The sequence below is a fragment of the Vanessa tameamea genome, chromosome 5 (assembly GCF_037043105.1).
Source record: "Vanessa tameamea isolate UH-Manoa-2023 chromosome 5, ilVanTame1 primary haplotype, whole genome shotgun sequence".
Lineage (NCBI taxonomy): Eukaryota > Metazoa > Arthropoda > Insecta > Lepidoptera > Nymphalidae > Vanessa > Vanessa tameamea.
The window spans coordinates 11,264,535-11,281,069 of NC_087313.1; the positions used below are offsets into that span (position 1 = coordinate 11,264,535).

Here is a 16,535-nt window from a genome sequence, read left to right on the forward strand (position 1 = left end):
TATTTATGTGTGTGTTTATAATTGTATTTACGTTGGTAACAATTTTTTTTTTTTTAGATTTCGCGAGTGACGTAAAAATAAAAAATATACAGATTTACACAAATTGTAAAACAAGAATATGTTTAAAAAAATCTTTAAACGAAATGATAAAAATGTAAGTAAAATCCCTATGTATTTATAAACTATATTTATAAAACGTAAATTGCATTGTTATGAAAAAGGCCTTTTTATGTAAAACGATAAAATTTAGAGTCAAATACATGTCAAATACGAGAAAGATATCACTGAAAAACTTTTGTTTTTAAAATCGATGTACTGATGACAAAACAAAAGACTTATTGAAATCCATTTAAATTTTTGTAACGTACAAAACAGGATACCGCATTTAAGACGAGGAAGGGGTCTTGTACAAATTGCGATACAGTTGCATCTCGCTGTACTGAATATTAATGCAAAATAACGCATTTACAGACGTGAAAGTACATGTAGATATTGTTACGAAAGCCAAGCGTTATTCTGTCTTTTTTTATATAAATTTCGTAGATGGACGAGCTAATGGGCCACCCAATGGCAAGTGGTCACCATAGTCATTGGCACTGTAAAACATTACCTATTCCTTACAACACCAATGCACCACCAACCTTGGGAACCAAGCTGTTGTTACACTGGCGCACTCACCCTTCAAACCGGAATACAATACTGAGTATTGTTATTTGGCAGCAGAATATGTAATGAGTGGGAGGTATCTACCCAGACGGGATTGCGCAAAGCCCTAACGCCATGTAATTTACTTACATACTATATACAGTATATTAAAAATGTATAGTTATAATTTTTAATAGCGCAACTTTTTTGAATTTTCTTATATATAAAAAATACAAAAATTTCGAAGTAAAATCTCTGTAAGTCAGGAAATTAAATATAAATCAAGTACAAAATTTCTCTTTCACTGACATTCCCCAATGCGAGTTCATAAAATCGTAGTATAATGGATGTTGAAATGTTTGAGAATTATTATATTTGAGCCTTCGACGCTATTTGACGATCTCCACTAAGGTTGGCAGAAACTATACGATTTTTCTAGATATATATGTATATACATGACGTTTTTCTTTGTGCACATATCACCTGAAAACTACTGAAAGGTATGAGACTAACTAATCGACGCGGTGACGCGTTTATAATACTATAATTTTTTAATTATATTTTGTTGATACTTCCCCTTTTTATTTAATGCCCTCGAAATGGGTGGATAACAGCTAGTAGTACAATGATACATTTAGTAGGTCAGCTAGGATAGCACCGTAACAATATGTAAAAATGTATTGTTTATATTTTCTTCTTTATCTATGTATTTAAATTAAAACCGATTTACGAAAGTAAGCTCATCCTGTCTTATCCTCCTAATTTTATGTAAATTATTGTACTCATTGTAGTGTTTCTGAACATATAAGTATTTATTACTAATCAGTCACAATTGCAAAGATATTGGGAAATACTGCAAATGTTTGGTGCAAGTTAAAAGCAAAGACGTCAAATAAATAATTAAATACATTTGAGCGATGTATATTTTTGATTTGAACTTCTGTTATAATAATTAAGCAACTCAATCTAAGAAAATTTAATATTATACAGTTTATTTTATAAACATTGTAAAAATGTAGTACGAACATAACTAGGTAGGTTCGAACCCGATCTTCGGTTAGGGTATAAACCTTAACAGAAAATTGCCTTCTAGCCATTGGCCTATTACAGGTCCTCCTTTTTGCCCTCTCCATACAAAAGACTCAGTTATTGGTAACTTATTTCGTAGTAGACCTTTATGCAAGCTCACATAGCTTGGTACCACAAACTCATCATATATATTCTACCGTCAAACAGTAATAATTAGTATTGTTCTATTCAAATTTAAAGGGCTAGAGATTCAGTGTTACAGGCACAAGGGACGTAATATCTTATGTCGCAATGTTGGTAGCGCATAGGCGAAGTAGTTAATGGTTAATTATTCTTACAGTGAAAATGTCTAACGGCCCTTTTCAATAAACTATCTATCCCTTGTTTCAGTAACTAAAGATAACCAAATCTATCCTTCTGCCTATACTTTGTTTTCAATTACCTATCGACGGTTAGCATTTCCTATCGAAACTAGCTATCTGTCATCGGGAGGACGGATAGCTTACTAGAGATAGGAACGCTTATACGATTCGTGCTTACCTACGTTTCTATATACGTTTGGAGTTACTTTCGGATAGACGAAGCTATCTCTAGTAACGTCAATCGCTAATCCGTCAAATTCGGCCGATCGACTTGAAATTTTGAAATATAATTGCTCTAATTTCTATTAATGATGGAATATTGTAGCAGTGATGATAGTGATATGGAATTATTTCAAATCATAAATGATTGTGATACAGACAGTGACAGTGATTCCAATATTGTGCGATCACAAAAGAAGTAAGTATAAACCATGAATAAATTACATGAATAAGCTAAATGATTACGAATTTGCATATCGATTCAGACTGAGCAAAGGTGCTGTGAATGAATTAAATAATTTAATTCAACCCTATTTGAGGGTTACATCTAAAAGGTAAGTAATTTTGTCATTCTAATTTCCTTACATTTATGTAGGTACCTAATATCTGAATTCACTCATGTTTTAACTTTTTTCAGAAACCTTGGTATATCTCCCATGCATCAGATACTTTTAGCGCTACGATTTTATGCATTGGGCACTATGCTGGTATCTGTTGCAGATTTTATTGGAGTCTCAATAGCATCTGCTAGTCGTATTGTCGCTGATCTGATCTTTAAATAATTTACTCTAAAAATTATATACAGTACCTACTTATCACAACCTAGGAATCCTGTATAAAATATAATTATTTTATAGATTCCAACATAGGAGAGGAATTTAGAAATAGGAAAGGATAATTTTCTTTAAATGTCCAAGTGGTCAGCAATGCATCATTGATGTTTCTAAATGTTGTTGCTCGATGGCCAGGATCCACTCATTATGCAACTATATTTAATAATTCCGACTTAAAAGGTATTTTATCCATTAAATATATGCATTTGTTTTCTGTGAATTGAGTGTTTAAAAAAAAATGTGTTTAAACATTGTTTGGATTTACAGATCATTGTGAACAAGGTGGACTAGGGAATCGATGGTTCCTTGGTGATAGTGGCTATCCCTGTAAGGCCTATCTTTTATAATCGGAACAAATATATAATGAAGCTCATATAAAAACCAGGAATACAATAGAGGTAATGTTAACTAAATAATATCAGAGCTTAAGAAATGTTGTTGAATATCATATGTACATATGTAATATTCATTTAGGTAACTTTGCAGATGCATTGTTGTTTGGAAGAGAAGATTTCCTATTCTAGCATTAAAATGCCGACTCAAAAATCAAAATTTGCAAGCAGTTATTATAGCTACTGCTGTGCTACACAATATTGCGAGGAAAATGAATTTACAAGAATTAGAACCAGAAATATCAATTACAATTATACCAGAAGAAAATAATTTGTTATAGATAACCATTTACCATCAGAATTTTCTTCTTCATGGCAATCACTAATAAATTATTACTTCGCCAACACATAATTATACACATAAATATTTAATTTATCAGCAATTTATTTATATTTTTAAATATATAGGCATTTTACACTTATCAACAATGAAAGTCCTTCCTTTAAATGATAAAACTATTTATTTAAATGATTTTTTAATTTTAAATTTTCTAATTTTGCATTCTCTAACTCCACCTTAAGTTTAGCAATTACAATTTCTTTTTCCTCTAGTTCTAATTCAACTTTTTTCTTCTTCACTATCAGATACTCAGCTAAAGCATTATCTCTATTTATGCGTGCCTTACATTTCTCTTCTTCTATTTGTTTTCGTTTTGCTCTAAAAAAAAAAAAATATTAATGATGGCCAACCAATATTTTAATCTGTACCATTAGAGATACATTCGCAAGGGTTAGGCAAGAGAAGTGTAACAACCAATTTTGAAAAATAAATCACATATGGCTAGTAAATGTTACGAGACTCCATGGCAATCACCCTATATTTGAGGCAAATTTATTAGAAGAAAGTATCAGTAACAACTCATAATGTAACCACTTCCACTAGCCCTATTTAAGAAAAGTTTTTGTTTTTTAGGGGAGATGTCTCAAGAATCTGTATCTCTTTAAGCACCTCCTATTGAGCCACACCACTACTACAAACACCATCACCATCATTATTTGCGTAGCTATTTAAAGGTAGAAATTCCTCAACATCTTCTTCGACCAAAGATAAATTTAAATTATTAGTATTAGTAGCATCTCCACCAAACACTACAAAGAAACCTTGACATGTATTGCCCAAAAGTGAAGCCACTTTGTCTAAGACTTCATCTGGTGGAAAATAATCCTTGCCACCTCCAGTCAGTAACAATGAGATTTTATTACTAACAGTATTTAAAACGGGATATTTACCATGTTTTTTATTTTTATTTGGTGGAGCTCGATATTTCGACATTATCTACGAATGTCTTCTTCACAAGACTGTACAAAAACATGGTAAATATCCCGTTTTAAATACTGTTAGTAATAAAAATAACCATGTCAATTTAAAATGAGATTTTATTATAAATAAGCACTTAATTTAAAATAAATCTAAGTTCAATTTGATAATATATCATTGCAATGAGTATCCTGATATGTATGTAGTAGTAGTAGTATAATATCAATTAAATATAACATCATTAACCTTATTACAACGTATTTCATAGTTGCGCAGCGTTTGCGAGCCGATTTCTTAAGGTTTTCCCACTTTAAACGCAACTGCGAAGGAGTTCGTTGACAACTTGTGACCGAAGAATTATACTGATTTGTCAAATGTTGCCACGCTTGCTCCTTGAGTTTATTATTTGTCGCATTGGTTGCCTTACAATTAATGATTTTACTAGCAGCCACAAGCTGCACTAAAATCATCGTCTGATCTCTGGTCATAGGTGCTGCCTTTGTTGACTGAAAAAGTTGGTATATCAATAATGAAATGAGATTAACGCGATCTAAAAATGTACTATTAAACATCAATATATTTCATAGATACTTACAGTAGCCATTTTTTATCACTTATAAAAAAGCAAACACAAATTAATAACCAACCAAAAACCAAAATTTAAACTTCAAACTGTCAAGACGTTTCGTTTTGTTATTGACATTACCGTGACTTTGCTAAAAAGAATGGAAAATCACACAAAAAAAATACCTATTTATATATTGATATATTTTTTTATTAAAATTCATTCATTAATCAATTTGATATAATAAATAAATAAAAAACAAGTTTTGAGCGTGACATTGTTTCGTGGTTATCGTAAAACGAAACGTTCGAAGAAGCTAAGATAGGTGAGAGGGAAAAGTAATATATCGTTGGTCGAAGATAGATGACACTTATCCTTGATTGTGAAACGCATATTAACGATAGATAAGTTCTAACTGACAATCGGGTGAATCGGGGATAGCGATCTATCTGTAATCTTAGATAGGTTATTGAAAACGGGCGTAAGAGCATTGGTGATCACTTACCATGAGGTGACACATTTGACAAGCTGTCTGCCTAATTTAAACAAAGAAAATGCAGAGTATATTAAATCTTAAAGCTTGATCTATGAAACTACAATGCTTCAAATTATTTACTCGACAATTTTATCATTTGGACATAACCCAACATGATTCACTTCCATGGCAGCGCAACATTAGACAAGGATAATAAAATCTTACTTCATTACATATAATTGACATTTGTATCCCATTACTCATACATTAGTCACAAAATATTTGAAACATGATTTACTTTAATATCAAGGACTATTTTTTTCAAATTTATGTAATAAGATCATATTTAAGAACAAGTTCTCGATTACGTTAATAAATTAAATTTATGACTATAATAACTAAACACATTATAAACTTGATATAACGACAGTAACCACACTTCATTATTACATTAAGAGTTTCTATTTTAACAGTTATGTATTATTTTGACTTTCACGATATGTAAATAGTTTCTTTACATATGTATGTTGCGTATATAATATAGATACATAGTTAAAAGAAAATAACCACAGAAAGGGAATAAGTTGCGAATATGGTGCCACCACAAGCTCATCTCACTACTAAACTCAATCAAAATAATATTAAAATAAGGCGTGAACAACAACGTATCTGGAGATATACATACATCCTTCGAGTACCGGTTACTGTCCCTTTTCGCCCCGTAAGTAAGGATTATTCTGATATAAATAATTAAAAGATACCCTAAGACCTATTTCACGACATTCGACTACGATGGAATAAAAATAAATCAAATTAAATTTGAAAAGTTTATAAACTTTAAAAATCCAAGATAAAGTTTAAAAGAAACCGGTAGATGTCATTGTATGTTGACAATGTGTTAAATAAAATCATTCGGACATTCGATTCAATATGTTTCCAATATTGTACACATTGGGCTTAAATATACACCTTAAAAGAACTAATTATACTTAGACCTATTCATAATTGGTCCTGTAACTGAAATACATCTAAAATAGCCTTAAATGCAAGGTTTCTAAAGTATGCTTACTAAATACCGTAGATAATATTCGTTCGTATAATAAAACAAAGTTGTCGGGGAGATGACATTTTTATTAACATATAATTTATGTTATAGGCAAAAAACTACTAGTACCGAAGATGTAAGTAAATTTTGATATAAAACAACAATTTGATCTTCGATCCCGATGATTTAACTAAGTCATATTTAACTTACATAAATGTTGAAATCAGTCAGCGCCATCTAGACAGTAATATAAGCAACATAATAATCAGCTTAGGAGCGTCATCTAGCTTCTCAATTAAAAACTATTTGAATGTAATTTAAAGTTAATTTCATGGATATATTAAAATATTTTTAAATATGAATCAAGCAAAGCGTGAAAATTTATATTTAATACAACTTCGTTTTAATTTTTGAAACTCTATTCACCCCCACGTTGTAAATGGTGGACGTAGCGCCATCTAGGCATTATCTGCAAGCTTTATGCTAATGCATTTACGATGGCGGCAATTGTTTAAAAATGTTTTAATAAATGACAGTACGTTTTTGTTTGGAAATTTGACGTTTTGTCCAAATAAAAAAACTACTAAACCAATTTACATGAAACTCACTCGAAATGCGTTTTGGAAATTAACTATTAACGTGACAAGAGTGAATTTCATATTCTTGTAAATATATGTGTATTCGTGTGCACTTAATACACGAATATGTACTTAATTATGCAAATAAACAACATATCACATTTTTTGAAATAATAAGTAATAAGGTGGGTGGACCATGGAAGGCCACGCTCCTTTGAAGGCCAACTATTGAAAATTTGTAGTTATTGTCATGTAAAGACATATTCCTTCTGTTATACACTAAGATGCATCAAATTCAAAGCCACAGATGCAGCGGCAAGTCGCATGCGCTGCTATTGTGGCTGCGCGATCTCATGCTTCGTAGACTTTGTCGTCGACGTTACAATTGTTAATTGCGCGCACAGAAAAACAAAGAGCATTTTCTGCCATAGAGTGGTTGTTCGAACCAAACCGCTGGCGGTTTTTCCAAACCGATATGATTTGTGATCCTTGAAGAGCCTACGAATTCCTTAAATGACGCAACGACGACGACGACGAATTACAAGTCCCTGGTGTTGCAGATGTCCATGGGCGGACTCTTTACATCCGTTTGCTTACGATAAAAAAAAAATTATATTTGACAATTTTATACTCAGCATCAATAGTAAGTTATTGTGTTTTAGATGCGTATAAAGATACTTCATGTAATGTACGAAATCATTCGATATATTTACAAGACATAACATAAAATTATCACAAAAATAAAGCATTCTCAAATATTTTCAAGCACCTAGTTTTAGATATAAGTTTTATTTAAGACTAGCTAACGTCTCCCGGCTGCACACGGGTAAAATAAGAATGTACGTAAAACATTTACATATATCGTAATGTACAAAACTATATTTATTTACGCAGCGCACACAAATAAAGATCCCATTGGGTATGATTTTTTCCGGCATCTTCAGTTATAGTCGACATGTTTCAGCAAATTTAAGCATAGTTAATCATGAATTCAACATCTCATGAATCACTCCATCCAGTCCATTGGTGAAAATCTTATGAAAAATCGTTCGATACTTTATCAATTTATCGCGTTCGAACATACAGACAAACGGCCTTTGTTTTATAATACGAAGTGATCGATTAAACTTAGAAAGAATATGTGCGTTATTTGCTTATTGAAAGCATTTTCCGATTAGGTAATTTTGAGTTTTACGATAGTAAATTTTAAATGCCAAAAACATAATTTTACACTATTAATCGATTAATTTTAGATTATTCTTATCTCTCATTTGCAGTTGTCGTTTCCAAGCTTGAATATATATATATTGTTATAACTAGTAAGAATTCTCAGGTATTAGAAACTGCAGTTTCGAATTTAAAATATATTATAATTTCGTGTTAGTCGACGCGCATGGAATATTATACGAGAATCAAGAATTCAGCAAGCAAAAAACCAAGTTGGCTTAGTGAATAGAATATGTAAATTTCAACTGAAGATTGCGAGTTCAAATCCAAGATCTTAATCTTAATTTGTGTTTATAAGTGATCTCGTGCTTGGCAGTGTTGGTTCTTATGCATCGTAACGAAATCTACTATTTTGAAATACGGGAGTATTGAACGCGTATACGCCCACCATACGCGACAATTCGTTTTCAATATAAAAAAAATACAATAACCTAACATAATTTTTACAAAAAGATTTTCGATACAATATAAGTATTATATAGTCTTATTCATGCTCAAAGATTTAGAGCTTGTTTTAAAAAAATGAACCCGAATTATGTTGGCATTGTTTCAAAAATAAATTTGTATAGTTAGTTTAGTTTTGTATATAAATAGTTAATAGGCATTAAAATTAATTTATGTCTCTGAGTATAGCTGATAATTATAATAATTAATCATAATATCCTAGTAGCTAAGCATAGCTAAGCATTTGATTGAAACAATATAATCGTGAAAATTATATTTTTAAATGTATCGGAATACTAAATATAAACTTTTTAAGCATTTCTAATAAATATTATTGAAATAAACAATATGATTACGGAAATGATGATGATTACAGGGATCGAAAGGAATAATACATTATGTTGTTGACGTTTATTTATATACGATTCATACATAAAACATTTAAACAAATGATCTAAGTTATTTCATTAAGATTCTCATATAGTGAAATGAAGGTTACTCTACTTTAAACATTTTATTACAAATTAGCGAACAGTACAAAATTAGCTAGGCATTTTTTATTAAATATAGTTTTACTTCACTTTAATAGTATTCTTGAATAATATACCTAATGGCAACCGAAAAGATTCCTGACGCCACACCTGTTGTGTGAATATTACATTCTTCTTGTGATACATTCTGATATCTTGTATTAAAACCAAATCTACGTCCGTCAAATGATTTCACCACTTCTGGACTAATAACTGTAGTACCAAAGCATCCAATAGGTTTTTGGAAGTATAACATATGTTGAAGCCAGGTACGACGTAGGAATCGAGCGTGCCCTTCCAGCGAGCAAAGACACACTAAAACAGTGAAATTTTAATTTCTTATACCAATAATATAATCAGGACCAGTCAAAATATCCCTTATACCTAATTTATATTATATCAAAAATAGCAAACCTAAAATTACTAGCCCGTCCGGGAAGGTTACCCACCGGGTAGGTCACCCACTAATCAGATATTCTACCACCAAACAGCATTACCCAATATTGTTGTGTTCCGGTTTAAAGGGTAGGTAAGCCAGTGTAACTACAAGTACGTGACACATTGGCCATGTGAGAAATGATTAATATTTCTTGCAGCGCCATTGTCTATGGGCGTTGGTGACCACTTGGCGTCGGGTGGCATAAAAAAAATCGAACTACTCTGAATAACAAAACATTGATATGTCTATTAATACTTACTAATTTCCATCATCAAATCAGCAATTTCATAATTGTTCATTGCGATGTATTCCACTTCAGCGTATGCCATTGTACAGTATTTGTACTTCAGAGCTTTATCCTGTTTTGGAGAGAGTATAGAGCAGCCACGACCTAAGTCTGCCACTAGTAATAACAACAACCTGAAGTCAGAAGGAGATAAATGTTTCAGATTATATTTATTAATTTTTTCACATTTATTATACAAATTTCGTGTTTAAACAACGAAAAAATAAGCTGTTCTAAAATGTATATAAATCGCCAAACTCCATTTCTTTTGATATTATAAATGGTGAAGGCAAGAGGTTGTACTGACTCTACACGCAAAAAATACTGAACAAAATCGAATCGTCGAGTCAAAATCTAAGCGCATATCAAAACTCAGATCAATCAGAAGTATGGGGCTGAACGAAAATTACTATAGACTAAAATTCTAATCAATCGGAGGTATACCCTAAACATCCAAACCCGGAATTTGCTTGAAAAATAATAATTAGCGATACGGCATACCATACTAAAATCTTAAATAGTTATTATTATTAATAAGTATTAATAAAATATAATTAATATTATTAATAATAAGTTTTAATACATATTCGAACAAAAGTTTGATCATAATTAATTCTATTCTTTTTATATTTTGGTCTTAATTATAATAGAAACAAAACTGTCGGCAAACTCTGTCTGCTTTGTATTATGTACTAAAACCTTCTCCGAAACGCGATGCATCTTCTGATATAAGTTTCATATGACATAATATAGAAATTGTTTTTTTTTTGTTTTAACTGTAACTTGCTCATTGGTAAATTCATCCGATGTTAGTCATGTTCTTAATTCTTTGTAATATTTTGGTATTAATAGTACTCTGCATTACATTACAGATTATCTGTTTTATTTGACTTAAAATAATTATATGTTCCGTTAATATTGATACATTCATTATCTAGCATTATATAACTGTATAACTATGTATATTATATAAATATATATATATTAAAATGGCTTACCTATGAGTTAAGGCGTAACCGAAATTGCTCCCTTCAGTCAACATTTCGTAGCAAGAATCTTCTAAGGAACACCATGATTGAGAGCCTTTATTAACTATGTTACTAGAATATAGAGATATCAGGCACGAGTCTAAAAAATATAAATAAATCATATAACTCAGTCATATTTTCTGCCAGACACGATTATTAAAAGTATAAACATATTTTTGTTAACTTATCAAGTACCTGAAAGTTCAGGGTTCGGCGTCCATTTTTCTTTATTCTTGACGTCTTGTGAATAATACTGCCATGATGGATATATATCTTCTAATTCATTTAAATTATAAGAGTTTAGATCTGTCATAACCAAATTCTTTAAACGATCAACCCACTGAGAACTATTAGTAAATAGTTTAAGTACTAAAAGATAAAAGACATACCCGAATTATAATGGCATTTAAATACTACATAAACATTTATATAACAATAAACAAAATTTATAAATTTAAATTTTATAATAAAACATAAAATTTTTAAAATACCTTCACCAGAAACAAGGATTTTGTGTAAAAAGGCTTTTTTTGTTTTATTTCGTCAGGCTAAATAATATTTTATACAGTGTTCTACTATTTAAAATATATTATCCAGAACATTTTTATCATGGACTGTTACAATCTTAAGTACATAAATTTATCTCATTAATTATAAATTGTTATGTATCTCCACATATGTTAAATAAATTGTAATTAGTATATAATATATACATTTGAAATTGACTTTTATAAATAATAACGCGACAGCCTACGATATCTAAATCTTGAAATCTAGCTTTAATTTGGTTTCTTGATTTAAAAATTTGAATTTTACGTTATACTTGGATCTTAATCGTAAGCTTATTCATAATTTGTTCCATTTTTTTTATATTTTATATATTTACCTTGCTGAAATTCCGTCGTGTTATACGTAGTATCATACTTCGTTGATTTCTGAAATTCTTTTAAATTTTTATCATTTATCCTTATTATTTTTTTGAGCTTCGTTTTAATTATGTATGGCAGACCGTCTTTTTCCCTAAGAATACGTTTAAAGTTCACTGAAAATACGATACGATATTATTTACATCTTAAAATAAAAATCAATTTTATAAATAAAAATTTTATCGTTAAAACTTTAAGAAATCTAAATTTTGAATGAGCGTTGGTATGAAGTGATATACACCAAAGCTCTTTTAATTTTCTATATAGAATCATAACAATAAATATTCATACTAAAACCATATAGTTTACCTACACAATTTGCTAAACAGTGTTACACATTCGTAGCAAATCTCTCCAAGTTACTTTTTTTGTTCTTGTATTAAAATAGTGCTCTAAATATTGACTTTAAAAATGTATAGAAAGTGATTTATTACGTAACTTTTTGTTTAAAAAAATGATTTGATTCTATTACGACCTTAAAGTTACTGCAATAATTTTTTTTTTTCACTACTCAATTGTATTTTAACAAAAAATCTTACCGTTAGCCAAAAATATACCAAAAGCGTAATTAATATCGATTTTTTTTACGTTTTCAGAACAATAAATAGTCATGAATTCTATTGTTTTTAAATATTTCAACAAGTCTTTTTCTAAAGGTAATTCATATGCCCTCAAACTTATTACATCATTATTAACTTTATTAAATTTGGCAATTGTATAGAAGAAATTTTGAAAAGTAAACAGACACAAAAATATTTGAATACACTGAAAACGTAACATTATACTTTTTAATCAAGCAAGGCTTATAGCTAAGACGACAACTGGTCGTTCGAAGAGCAAATGTCGACTGGCTATTTTTACAAATTGTCTGGGCTTTTATTTATCAACAGCGAGAAAATACTTAATGTGATTTGATACAGGTTAAATTAGTACAGCGATTGAAATGCACTTAATTTAACCAGTCCCTTCATAACTATCCCAAAAACTAAAACTACACATATTAAGTATCAATACTGCATAATTATAATTTTAGACCACTCCTATATTTATTCTGTTTGTACTAAAAAAAATAATGAATGTTTTATAGAATAAAAATATAAAGATACAGTTAATCCGTTGTTGTTTTAGTTTAAAATACTAACAAGTGATTTGTCAAGCATAAGTTCAATCAAATAACATAATACAATAGTGTAAACCAGTTGTAACATTGACAGTTTTCCCTTTTTTCCTAGTGGCTTTTGTTCCTAGATAGCAGTAGATACAAAATAGAAGATTATTCTCAGTTTTAAGCATACACTATTTATGTAAATATTATTTTCTATATTATATTTATTGACATAATCTTAACATTACTTTTTTAAAATGAAAATGTTAGAAACTATCTGAGATAACTACAAGTTTATCTATATCTATATTTAAATTTACTTATATAGTTAATAAAAAGGGTAACAGGGTACTAAGTAACTTGGCTTTTCTTTTTGCTAGAATCTACATTTCGAGGAGATTTTGTTTACTGTAAAATGAAGCTCCTAATTTCTTGCAAAAGCTTGAGAAATACATAATTCCAAAACATAATCAGACATGGAACATTACTAAACATTATGAAGTATTATCATATTCTTAGTATAGTATGTATGAATGATGTACCTAATCATTGTTTGGGAAAACCCCTAAAATCAACCTAGTTAACGAAGAACTAAGAACGTTAGGGTTTTTTGTATAGCAAAATAAACACAAAAGGACCTTACGTCACAGGGCTAATTTATTCTAAAAGTGTCTTTGAGGTATTTTGAAAATGTTTCTTAATAGGTTAGAAAGTTAAGATGTTAAGACATGGTTGAATTTTTTTTATGATATAGGACGTGTAAATGTGCAACCTGATGTTAAGTGGTACCACCGCCCATAGACAAAGGCTCTGTAAGAAATATTAACCATTCCTTACATCGCCAATAAGCCACCAACCTTGCGAACTAGGATGTTATGTCTCTTGTGCCTGTAATTACTGATGATGGTTGAATTAAGAACTATTGATGTATAAAAAATTTCAGTGGTGATTTGACCAAAAGCACACGCATTACGAGTCAGAGTCAGACGATACCCATTTCCGAGAGGACATAATATTATTATTGCTCATTACCGAGGTGAGAATTTACTCATCATAATATGCGTCTACTGTAAAACTATTTTTAAATTGTATATTCACACGCACTTACATGTGTGTGTCCAAAATTGAATTAATTGGAATTAATTTTAAATAAGTTAGTGTAAAGTCACTTATGTAAAAGCTTGTACCGATGCTTTTTTTAAACTGCGTAATACGGTTGGTCCTAATGACGTCTACAGCGTCAGGTGAGTAAGTAAACTAAAATTCTTAAGATCAACCTCATATAATTAATTTAATAAATGAACTTATGATATATTATAAAGCTTTGGGGTGTAATATTTCTTTAAAAATACATATGCTGGACTCTCATCTGGTATTCTTTTCGGCAAATTCGAGTGCTGTGAGTGACGAACAAGGTGAGAGGTTCCCTCAGGAGAAGCGCAATCAAGGGGAATGGTGTCCAGGAATGCTAGCAGACTATTGTTGGAGACTTAAAAGACCAAAAGCCAAATATTGAAGAAAATCATAAGTATTTATTAGATATTAGGAAATAATTTTGTGAGTGTGGCTGATTTTTGTACTTTTTACGAAAATATATATTTAATTTAAAATATATAATTAATATATTTTTGATGTCACAAGAAAATCTGATGTGTACATTTTTCATTGATATATTATTCTTTGGTGGCCCTAGTATATTCATAATTTGATATAAGTTTTCATGTGACAAAAAAAAATTTCAAATTTGTTGACCATTGTTATTTGCATGAAATCGAAACAACAGCGAAAAGCACGACTCAAATTAGTTCAGCGCTGCCTAGGTAAACGAACACCTTACACGAACTATTAACCTAAGGGAATATGTGTACCATACCTTCGAGCAATTGTCCAAAAATATTGTACATAGAGATCTTATTTGCACCACATCTGGATTTATTAATTTATATTCCCTTTTGTACTTCTTTGAAAAAAATAAATTAAAACACACTTTTTATTATATTCTAAAAGTAGAAAATAAACCTTAAATTTGATTAAAAACCCATCGTTTTGTTACATTATATAATTTTATGGGATATAAAGCTTGTCGCGGAAAATATTATTTAATATTTCCCTACTACGTCTATTTATTTAAATTTATTTAAATAGACGTAGTATATATCTACGTCTTGCTTGATACAAGTTAAAATATAAATTAATAATATAAGTATTTTTTCTTAAAAAAAGTATACGAGAAAATCTTCCACCTTCTACTGATTTTACCGCATTTAAAGCAACATAGGATTAGTCAGCACCAAAGATCTATGAGCCTAAATTAACAACAGTACGACAGTATTGCCCTGCATTTTGTGTAGCGAGTGCCGTGACTATATTTTGCCAATGATTAGATATCTGGACTAAATAACGTGAACACCAAAGACGTTGTAGATACTAAGATATTGTAACACAGATATAGATATTATATTCTATATTGTTAAAAATATCACTTTTCCCAAAAAAAGGAAATACGTATTTAAGATTTAATGAGTAATCATTACGCAGTTCCTTCGTCAGGGATAAACCCTGAGCCCAGTAGCTTTGCATATAGAACGACTATCGCCTATTAAATTCGTATACGAAATTCAGTGCCTCTGTTGTTAATTGTTCCGGAGGTTTTTCCATCTGGTGTCAATCCTCGGTGTATAACCAGGTCATGCTTACCATAACATCGTTATCGGAACTGAAATTTATTTTTTAATTCAATTATGGTTCTAGATTCGTTTTGTAGGATTCCACATAAACAAACTAATTTATACTATTAGAGTATCAAATATTAAAAAAAGTGGCTTACGTAAATTTATGAATTCAAATTGATTTATAGGGAATAATATTACATGACAAGCGGTGTCAAAAAGCTGGAATAAAATAACAATGAAGTATATTATTTTATGTAAAAAAAACTGATGTAAATAGCAAATAAATCATAATCTAGGAATTGCTTCGAATAAAAATAGCAAGTAATACTGTAAATCAAGCTTATGTAGAAAAATAGATGTAATTTGCGTGGCTCAACATAAATAATTGCGGACTTAAACTTCGCCACAGGCGCTTTGCGATTGCCTACGTAGGTTTCAATTCGAAAATTTCTACGAATTGAAGTAGCTGAAGTGGTTATATAACAACAGAAAAGTTTAATTTTTTTTTTTCAATTTTATAATATTAATTGAATATATACAATATACATTAAAACGATATTTGAATAAACTATAATATAAGACATAAATAAAATATCTATCCTCAACTATTTTGGGTATTTATTATTTCAAATACAATATTATTGTGTGCAAAGGTATATGTGTACACTAATATTGCGTTATCGTTTTGTGTGGACA

At 30.0% G+C, this 16,535-nt stretch overlaps 1 protein-coding gene and 2 pseudogenes across 1 annotated transcript; 1 reads left to right on the plus strand and 2 right to left on the minus strand.

Annotated features, from left to right (window-relative positions):
• The first annotated feature begins 2,023 nt into the window (after positions 1-2,023).
• Positions 2,024-3,393, plus strand: LOC113392559 (uncharacterized; annotated as a pseudogene).
• Positions 3,394-3,702: 309 nt separating this feature from the next.
• On the minus strand, positions 3,703-8,139 carry LOC113392591 (uncharacterized; annotated as a pseudogene).
• Positions 8,140-9,388: 1,249 nt separating this feature from the next.
• LOC113392558 (uncharacterized) lies at positions 9,389-11,460 on the minus strand. The gene is made up of 4 exons (XM_064220982.1): positions 11,332-11,460; positions 11,107-11,236; positions 10,082-10,242; positions 9,389-9,698 (listed from the first exon to the last, which is right to left on the minus strand). Exons 1-4 carry the CDS (start codon positions 11,447-11,449, stop codon positions 9,436-9,438), a joined length of 672 nt encoding a protein of 223 aa, XP_064077052.1. The 5' UTR covers positions 11,450-11,460; the 3' UTR covers positions 9,389-9,435.
• Positions 11,461-16,535: the final 5,075 nt, after the last annotated feature.